We start from the raw sequence: 10,323 nt of genomic DNA on the forward strand, positions 1-10,323 counted from the left end.
TGGGGGTTGGTGGGTGGGGTTTTTCTGTCTTCTTGTCTTGTTTGAACCAAGGGAAACAAAACAGAGGCCGTTGGGAGGGGTAGATGTGTAAAACCTTCCCGAGAGAATCGACAGGGCTGGGGTTGTGCCCTCCCTGTTTGGTGCCCGTCTGCCCCAGCCGGGCGGTGCCACCATCACTGTGCCACTGGAACGGCCCCACCCGGCAGAGTTTGGTATCCCCGTGGTTGGGAAGGAGGTGCGGGACCTGCCCTGACCAAGGAAGGATGGCACAGGGATGGCGTGGCACCAAACCCTTTGCTCTGGGGACACCATCAGGGCTTGGTGCTGAGGGAGCCCCTCTCGGGCAGCGGTTCCCAGTTCCCACAATTCCGACTGACACCCGGCCCAAGAGGAATATTTTCCCCCTGACGCCGCAGAATTCCTGTGGTGTGACAGTCCCCGCTGAAGGACCCTGTTCAGTGCCACCAAGGCCAGACAGGGCCCCCATTGTGGGCGCTATTTTCAGCAGCCCCGTGGGTGCAGGAGGTCACAGCGGGGTGGGAGGACACCCCCACCCCTCTGAGTCCTCCCCTTGTCTTCTGTGGAGCAGGGGCTGCCCCCGATCCCCAGCCAGGGCTGGGTCTGCTCTGGGAAGCCCCTGGATGTGTGTGGAGGGAGCAATGCCATAAAAGCTGCCTTGTGCCCCTCCACCTCACGCTTGGAGCTGTGTCCCAATCCAGGCTGTGGGAACAGGTGGCTGTTTTGGGATAACCAAGGCAGCAGATCCCATGGTGGGATGCATCCGCTGGCCTTGGGACAGCCTGGCTGTGTGGAGTGATCCCAACCTGGCATCCTGATGGGGATTTCCAGCCCTGGCTGGGATGAGGGGAAGGGTTGGAGCACAAGGGATGGAAAATGGGCGCTGCTCCCAGCTGCTGTGGATGAGGAGGTCTGGGGTGCAGGGACAAGCCCTGCTTGCCCTGTGACATTGAGAGGAGGCATTGCCGCATGAGCCACCTGGAAATCCTGTGGGAAGATATTCCCTGCTCCTTGCTGGCTGCAGAGTGGCTCATTTGTGGAGATCCCCCTCCCAGCACTAATTACAGCTGCAGCAGATGATGCCCTGACCTCCAGCACTGCTCCATGCTCTGTTCTCCTCCCTGCCAGCGCAGATTTGGGGCACAGGCCTGGGCATGTGCTGGGGTTTGGCTCCTGCCACCTCGCTGCCATCCCGGAGCAGTGCTACATCTGCCAGGCTCGACTGCCTCCCCCTCGGGCAGGGAGGGGGTGTTTACAGGAGCTGGGACATGCCTGGAGCCCTGCACAAACACATTCCTCACATAATTGCCTGTCCAGCGAGAGGAATTTGGGGTTTTACGCGTGTCCTGCAGGCAGCTCAGAATAGACCTTGGGAATCCCTGTTCCAAAGATGACACCGCTTCCTTGGAAATCCCAAAATACCCAGCAGGGTGGCGCTGGGGGCGGTGGCAGGAGCCTTACCTTGCTTGCTGCAGAGAGGGCAAGAATTCCTGGGTTTCCCAGCACCTCTTCGTGCCTGCTGGCAACCATACAGGAATGGCACTGGCCATTGGCTCACGGTTAGTGAGGCTGGAACCTCTAAAGATCCTGCAGGGCCAGGATGGCCCAGGCGTGTTTTGAGGGCAGAACCCAAGAACCTGACACTCAGGTGATGCATTTCCATCCCTCTTACTTTGGGGAAGGAATCAACTAAAAATCCTTATTCTTCAGTTGGCAGGAGAGAAATCAATGGGAGGGGATGGACCTGGCCTTGGACACTTGGGCTGTGTCTCTGTTAACTCGATTTGGGTGTTGGATGCTTCCTGGCTGTGTGGGGGGAGTTGGTGTAAGGCCAGATGGGCCAAGAGAACTCACCCCCTTGGGAATTCACCTGTGGAAGACCTCAGGCAGCCACTAAACCTTTTTCCCAGTGTTTTCACTGCATTTAGAGCTCACTGCTATAAATAGGCCTGAGCCTGGAGATGTGGTGGCACTTCAGGCCAGGCTTTTCACTCCTCCCTTTCAGCAAGAGGTGAAGGCATCATCTGGATTTCCTCCCTCATTTTGGCATGGATAATCCAGCTCCATCCCTACTGGAGAGCGCGGTTGTCAACATCTTGGCAAGCTCCAGAGGAGCAGCGGGCTGGAGCCTTTCGCTGCTGAGTCCCTTCCCATTTCCAGCAGAATGAGTCGGGAGCTCCCTGCCCTGCCCTGCCTGTGGCTGTGATAACCCCCAGGCCTGGTGCTGACAAAGCCCTGGAGCGGTTCCACAGGGATAGCAGGAGGGAAACAATTTAGGAAGGGCTGGATGGGACACAGCCATTCCCGTGTCCTGGAGCCAGCTCTCTCATTTGCTCCTCCCCAGCAGCTTTTGAGTAATTTCAAACTTTGTGGAGAAGGGGAGCAGCCCTCCCTTTCCTCCGTGGGTTATCCCACAGCCACAGCTCGGACAGCATCCATTGTCATTCCTGGAAACAGGCTGGGCTCCATCCCTGTTTTTGAGCCCATAACTCATTTTTTCCCCTGCTTGAAGCTTTGCTCAGTTCTGTCAGCACTGGGATTACCCCAGCTAATCCAGACTGTGAAATTCCCTGTGGGATAAATAATTTCCTCTCTCCTCAGGCTGTCTCATTATAATTATTGCCATTATTAATGATCTATTGCAAGCTGGGTTTAAACCATAGAAGGGTCTCTCCCAAAACACCTTACCCACAGCTAAGGGCAATACTTGGGGTGTGGCCACATTTGGAAGTTGCTCATCAAAGAAACTTTAGCTCCAGGGCTTCTCCTCTACCTTGGATTGGGACACGAGCCCAAGGAAGAAATAAATATTTCAAAACTTCTCCATGACTCCAGCCAAACCCCGCCGCAGGCTGTTACTGGGTGCACTGGGACAAATCGGTGATGGCCAGAGTGAGTGATTGGAGGGGAGGTGGAGACCAGGTGAGGAAGGAGAGGTGGAATGCCCATGGCATGGGATGCTCTGCATCACCTCGTGCCTCTCCAGCTGGGCCGGGGAGAAGCAGCTGCAGGGAGGTTCCTTATGGGTTTTCTGAGGCTGTGCCAATGAGGAGATCCTGGGCTGGGGAGCTCTGTGTGCCCCCGCCCTCCCCATGAGTCTGCCGAGCCCATTCCTGCAGCAACACGCCCTGGAAAGAGGCCAAGGAATTCTCGTACCTGGGTCCCCCTTATCTCGATCAGCAGCACAGAGCAAAGAGTCACGGTCGGGAAGCGGAGTCTGCCGGAGTTCAGCCGTGGCCGGCGGCTCTTTGGCACTGAGGGATTGGCACTGCTCCGGTGCCAAGGCAGTGACTCCTCCTGTTTGTGTGCCAGAAAAATAATCCTATTTATGTAACTCCACGTGAAGCATTCCAGGGCATGAATATTCAGCTCTTCCTGCAAATAGGAAGTTCTGTTACCTATAGGGATTAACTCCCAGCTCAGCTCCTGCCCTGTGGCTGCTGGTGGCTCTTTTTGACAGGAGAAGGCTTTATTTGAGTCAGTGAGCACCTTTTGTATGGGAATTTCCCCTCTCTGTGATAGAACAAACTGTGTTTTCCTGGCATTAATATCCCGTGTTTCTTTTGTCTTTCTAGGCAGTGGACCCATCCAACTGTGGCAATTCCTGCTGGAACTGCTCACTGACAAGTCCTGTCAATCTTTCATCAGCTGGACGGGCGATGGCTGGGAATTCAAACTTTCAGACCCAGACGAGGTAAAGTGCCCTGGAATTAAGTGCACAACCCAAATTCCTCAGAAATATTGGTGTGGATAAGCCTCTCCTCCTCCCTTTGGGCAGCCACTTTGTTCTGGTCATGGGTATGTTGTGGGGAACCAAGGAATCAGAGTCCAACTGAAAGTCTGATGAAAACTGGGATGCAGTCACCCTCTGGAAGCAGGAGTTTGTGCCCGAAGTTGGTGGGAAGTAGTTGGAACACCTTAGGAAGAGGAGCAGTGGCAAAGCTCTTCAGATAGGCTGGGTACAGGTGAGGGGTGACTGTCCCCTGCTTTGGGGAACTGATGGGATCTTTGTCCCCTCCCCTGACTGGAAGGTGGGAGTTGGTCTCTTCTGCCAGGTACCAGTGACAGAACAAGAGGAAGTGGCCTCAAGTTGCACTAGGGGAGGTTCAGGTTGGATATTAGGGAACATTTCTTCATGGAAATGGAGAAATGGAAATTTCTTCCACTGGAGGAAATTCCATCTTTCCAAATGGAAATTTCTTCCATTTCTCCTGGCACAGCTGCCCATGGAGTCCCCACCTTGGAGGGATTTAAAGGCTCTGTGGATGTGGCACTTGGGGACATGGATCAGTGCTGGGCAAAGGTTGGACTCCATGATCTTAGAGGGCTTTTCCAACCTAAATAATTCCATGAGTGACTGGAGCCTGCCTAAGTGCAAAAGTGACTGGCACTGGGCCATTGCATGTTGGTGTCATCTGGTTTGAAACTGGCAGAAGGTGGAGGAGGAACCTTGGGAAAAGGCTGAAGGACTTGGGATATGAGGATGTATCTGAGATACCACATGAAATTATCCAGATAAATCCTCATGGGATGCTCTGCCATCTTCTGCCATTGCACAGAGGCTGGTATTCCCAAGCATCAGTTCTTAACGATGAGGAATTCTGTGAAAATCCTCCCCCTTCCTGGTGGGAAGGGAACATCCCCACACACACGCCAACCGAGGCAGGCTGACCTTTCCTCCCTGTCCCTGCTGCCTGCAGGTGGCCCGGCGATGGGGCAAGAGGAAAAACAAGCCCAAGATGAACTACGAGAAGCTGAGCCGCGGGCTACGCTATTACTACGACAAGAACATCATCCACAAGACGGCCGGGAAGCGCTACGTGTACCGCTTCGTGTGCGACCTGCAGAGCCTGCTGGGCTACACCCCCGAGGAGCTGCACGCCATGCTCGACGTCAAACCCGACGCCGACGAGTGACAGGGACACGGGGACAGCGCTGTCCTCCGGGAGAGCCCACGGGACTTGTTTGGTGGTCCTTTTCTTATTGATTTTCGCTGTTCTTCTGCTCGTTTTTTTCCGAGGGCCGCTCAGATTCGAGGCTTTGAGGATGTCGGGGGAGAGGGGGGAGGAAGAGGAAAACTTTGGGGAAGGATGGGCTTTTTGTTGATTTCCTGAAAGTTCCAAGACAGGCTTTTCTGGGGGAAAATTCTGAGTTTTGAGAAAGCCAGGAAAATGTAGCTCACTTAAAAAACCAACAATCCCCTCCCCACCCTTGGCTGTTTAGAAAAAAATGTGACTGAATGGATCCCTTTGATTGCTCATACACAAACTGACAGGTCAGGAATGACCATATTCCTGAGGATTTGATGAATTTTAAACTTTTTTCTTTTGAAAAACCAAAATGGGTGAATATTTTTGCTTTGGGGAGGGGCAATATAGGAAAAAAACCAAGAACTGTTGTTCTTGTTCCATCACCTTTCTGTCCATTGTCTTCTTTTCTACAAAAGAGTTTTTCCTAGGAGGGATCAAGACTTTTTTTTTTTTTAAGTTTTATTTTATTAAATTTTGTGCCAGTATTTGTTTTCTTTTTTTTTTTTTTTTTCTAAATAGTCTTAAGCTCTAAGATGGTCTCAGTATTGCAATATTGTGTGTGTTTGTTTCTGTTCTGCCAACAGAGAGTTTTATCCCAGGGAGGAAAAAGAGAAAAAGAGGAATTAGTTTATGTAGACCCCACTGGAGAATTGGAATGCTGGGACTGGGATGGGAAGGAAGGTGAACTCCAGAGTGGCTCCTGTTGATGCTGGCTGGGGGTGCCACTCCTGTTTCCAGCCCCACACGATGTGCTGATAATGCTGGTTGAAATCTCTGTGCTTTTTTATGTCTGGCTGCACAAATCCTCTCAAAATTTCCATGGAAAATATCTTTTTGGCATTTTCCATATCACTTCTTTTGCTCAAGGAACACTTTGGTGCTTACAGATTTTTTTTTGGGGGGGAAGGGAGGAAAGGAGAGAAATTCCCATGTTTTCAATGTGGTAAATGGAAAATATGCAAGTTAATTGAGGGGAAAAATCAGGAAAAAGTTCAAAACTTAAAGGGAAATGTTTTTTCCTTCCTGTTTCAAGCAGCTCTGTCTTTATGGCCGTGTGTGGGCACAGCAGAAAGGAAATTGTCCCTGCAAATGGGCCCTTTATGGCTCTTGGGCTGCTGCTGCCAGCAATCCTGTCAGGTTGTGAGTGGCACGGAGCACGGTGTCACCAGGGGTGGCTGTGGGATCAGGCTCAGGGAAGCTGCTCCCTCTGGCCTCCAAACCCTTCCTGCAGCTGGTTTTCGCTGGAGGGGTCACTCCTGCTGTTCCCCGTGCTCCCTGGGATGCTCTGGGCAGCCCGAGACAAGGTCCCACCACCCTCGGGTGCAGTGGTGGGACTTGGAGGGTCAGAGGTTGTTCCCATATCCCAATACAACCCCAAAGCTAGATCCCCACAGATTTGGCTTCCCAAGGGAATCTTTCACTCCCCTGGGTGTTTGCATTTAACGGCAGCATTTTGTACTTCACCAAAATCCCTCCTCTGAGTGTGCTTGGGGCACAGAGTTCATTCCAGTGGCACTGTGGGACAGCTCTGGGAGTCAGGGGGTCAGAGCCTTTCCAGAGGTGCTGCAGAGTGCTTCCTGCCTGATCCCAATGGACAGGACAGGAGCCTGTGTAAAATACCCAGAAGATTCAGGCACAGCCCCCCATAACAGGGACAGAGCTGGAGGGGAGCCCAACCCCAAAGTGATGCCCAGAGGTGCTGGGCTCTCCTTTGCCTCCGGAGCAGGGGGACCCAGCACCTCTGTATCCTAAAACTGGGCATTTTAGGGAAAGTCAGCCCCAGAATTGCTGTGTCCTTATAAAAGGTGGAGTTGGAGGGAAATGAGAAGGCCAGGAGGGAGCTCCTGCCAAGGGAGTGGAAGCAGAGGGGGTCCAGGAAGGGAGGTTCTTACACTCGGGAGCTGCGGCTTGTCCGAAGGAAAGGGTGGGATGGAGGGAAAGGAGGGCAGAGGGCATGGAGGGAAGGTGAAGGGAACCCCAAAGGAGGAAAGGGATGTTGCCCACTGAGAAGTGGAACTCGGGCTCATCTCCTTGGGCAGGCAGGGAGGAGGAGGATGGAGGCAGCCTGGCCAAGCTGGAGGGAGGAAAGGAAAATTGGGATATCATGGATGAGACCCGCAGAGGTGAGGCTCTGGGACAGATCCAGCCTGAGCCACAGCTAGGCAGCTGGACAGGGAGCCAGGAGAGGTGTGAGGGCACAAGAGTGCACAGGGAGGAGCTGGTAATGAGCATCCCAACAGCATTCAGAGGGGTTTTTGGGATGTTCAGGGTTGCTGCAAAGTGCCCTGAGCTTGCCCATCATGGGTCACTTCAATTCCCCTTGCACCCTTAGAGAGGGACTCCCAGACATCCCAGCTCCTGCCCCTGGCATGGGCCGTGTCCCAGGACATCCCTCCTGCTGTGCTTGGATGCTCCAGTTGAAAAAGGAAAAGAATGGGACAAAATTTTCCTCCAATAGGAGGAATTGCACATTTGGCTACAACCCCCTGCCCCTGCCAGGCTAAATCCCTCATCCACTGTTTATTCCAGGTTTCCAGGCTGAGCCTGTGTGTTCCAGTGATTTTAGGGAGATGGTTAAAGGTAAGGAAGGGTGAGCCATGGGAAGCAGCTCTGGATTTTTGGAAGAAGCCTCTGGCTGGAGTTTCCCCATCGTTTCTCCCAGCCCTTTGCCCTCCCAGCTCACAGCCTGTGAACAGTCCCAGACACATCAACTCTATAATTTCCTATTTTCCTTTGCTTTTATTCCTGTTCTAGAGGCCATCCCAGAGATGGGTGCTGTTTATACACTGGAAATGTGCAGATTTCTCTTTGTTTCTTTTGCTTTGGTTCCTTTTTCCTTCTGCTTTTCATTGCTGGTCTTTGGCTAGGGCTGTGCTCAACCCTCTGAGCCCTCTGAGCTCCTTCAAGTCCATGAAAATTTGGTTAATTCCCGCCTGCTGGCCCAGAAAGATGGATTTGAGAGGGATGATGGAGATCTGCCAGGGCTGGGACTCCCTCCTGTGCTGTTTCCTCCACACAGGAGTGAATTTCCCCCTTGCAGATACTGTTGGAAACGGGGTCATTTTGTCTTGGTTTGGAATGTCTCAGGTGCTTTGGGTGAGATTTTGGGATATTTTCTGTGTCCTGGTCATTCTCTGCTGTTTCCATGTGGGTTGGTGTTCCCTTGGCCCCTTTGGCAGTGCCTGAGCCCTGCTTGCAAACAGCTTTGGGCGCGTTAACAGCTGATATTTGGGAACTCAAAAATAAAGGGAAAAACTCCAGTAATGATAAAACCACCCCAATAATGATAAACCCCACACCAATAATGACAAAAGCCACAAGCACTTTCCTGCTGCCGGTCCCTCTCCATCTCCATGGGTGGGATCACCATAATCCTTGGACTCCGGGGTGTATCCAAGTGGAGATCCATGTCATTCCCACACTCCCACCATCCCGATCCAGATGGGATCATTCAAGGGGAGAAATAACAAAACAGGGCAACTGATAAAGAGTAATGTAAAATTTCACTTTCTCCTGTCTTCCCAAAGCAACACCTCCTCCAAAAAACAGTCCCAGAAAGCAGCAGTATAAATCCAGGTGCTGCAGGAAACATCTCCACTTTCTGAGTTTTGAGTTTTTGGAGGGGTTTTCTCTGAGGTTTTAGGATTCAATTGCTGGTTCCTTGTGAACATTGGAAAACTGGGATGCCTTGGTGTGCTCTGCTCCCTGGTAGGGTCTGTGTAACACCCAGGAGCTGTTGTCTACATTCCAAAGAGGTTTAAATAAAGGATAAATCTATGTATACATATATGTTATAATGGAATATCTCCAGGAATTAACTGCCTCAGTAAAAAAAAAAAAAAAAAAAAATCAAAAATAAGGAAGTCTTTTTTTGTTTTATTTTGGTTTTACACATTTTTTTAAGCTGATAATCTTAGAAGAAGTAAAAAAAATAAAAGATTGTTATATTGTGCTGTTCGACTATTTTCCAACGTGTATTTTCATATAATTTATATTTTTTAAAAGTGGGAAAAAAGTTTAAAAGTGAGATTTAAAAAAAAAATAAAAAAACAAGGAAAAAGCAGGTGCTTTTTTAAAAAAACCTGAGCTGAGGTAGCTTAGAGATGTAGCGATGTGTGTGTGTGTCTGTGTGTTGTGTCTGATTCCGTTTGGTTTTTTTAAAGGATTCAAAAAAAAAAATCCCTCCTCCACTGAATTCCTAGAGAAGGAGGGGATTGGTTTTGTTTTAATTGCTGATGCTGGCACATCATTTTGCTGGAGAGTTTTTTATATACTGTAGCCTTATTTCATATCGTATTTTAAACCATGTGAATTAAAAGAAGAATAATTCCTAACCCTTGGTGTCCGTGTGATTATTCCTTGCCTTTCCTCTTTAGATCTGAGGCAGAAAGAGGGAAAACAAAAAATGTAGAAAATCCAGCAATTTCTCTGTTTTCCCCATTATTGAAACTGGGGTTTTATGGGAAAGAAGGGCCTGGCTGACATCATGGTGGGGTGATGCTCCTCATGGCTCCCTGTCATTTTGGGATCGTGGATCCCATCCCAGGCTTTCCAAACCCTCTTTCATCCCAAGTCCTCACTGGGAGCATGGGATATCTGTGGTTCACCAGTCTAAATGAGCTTTGAGAGGGGCATTTTCCTCAGCAGGATCTCAGGGTGTGGTCACCAACACAAAGATGTGTTGGGAATTCGCTTTCCTCCTGGAGACGTCGGGCTGTGGCCCATGGGGAGAAGAAATCCACCTTGACCTTCTCCAAGTCCTTCACAGTGTGCTTCAGATCCTGGGAAAAAAACCACGTTTGGATCCATTATGGAATGTCCTGGGTTGGAATGATACCTTGGGTTTTGAGATTTGCTGTTCTGTTTTGATGTGCAGCCTTAGCTTTATATCCAGTGTTACTGGGATCTTTTCACAGGGTGGTGAAGACAAAACAATCCTCTTCTAGCTGGAGACTCGAGGACAATCTCTTCAAACTTCAGGCCCAAAACACAAACAATGGGAAAAGAGGAGGGCGGGCAAGCAAGCAAGGAGGATGAAACTTCATAATTTGAAGCTGTTAATTGGGCAGTTAACTCCTATATGCAAATGGACTAAAACTTATCAAAATATGACATCTCGTGGCCAAGCCCTCTTGTGCTTCCATCTTGGAGCCATCTGGGCATTGCCAGGACTGTGGCTTGGGTCCTACCAGGGAGTGGCCTTTGAAGGCACTTCAATAAATATCCACTTTATTCCTCTGAACTCCATCTAGCCTCTGTTCCAGCTCCTTAAGGA

General features: G+C 50.5%; 1 protein-coding gene across 2 annotated transcripts in view; it reads left to right on the forward strand.

The window, feature by feature from the left end:
• ETS1 (ETS proto-oncogene 1, transcription factor) overlaps positions 1–8,907 on the forward strand; it is a 78,132-nt gene extending 69,225 nt beyond the window's left edge. For both annotated transcript variants that reach the window (XM_068172263.1, XM_068172262.1), the window contains 2 exons: positions 3,594–3,712; positions 4,719–8,907. In XM_068172263.1, coding sequence (XP_068028364.1) covers positions 3,594–3,712; positions 4,719–4,934 — 335 coding nt within the window. In that variant the 3' untranslated portion in view covers positions 4,935–8,907. The remainder of the gene's footprint in view (positions 1–3,593; positions 3,713–4,718) is intronic.
• The last annotated feature ends 1,416 nt before the right edge of the window (positions 8,908–10,323 follow it).

The sequence above is a fragment of the Anomalospiza imberbis genome, chromosome 24, assembly GCF_031753505.1.
Source record: "Anomalospiza imberbis isolate Cuckoo-Finch-1a 21T00152 chromosome 24, ASM3175350v1, whole genome shotgun sequence".
NCBI classification, from domain to species: domain Eukaryota; kingdom Metazoa; phylum Chordata; class Aves; order Passeriformes; family Viduidae; genus Anomalospiza; species Anomalospiza imberbis.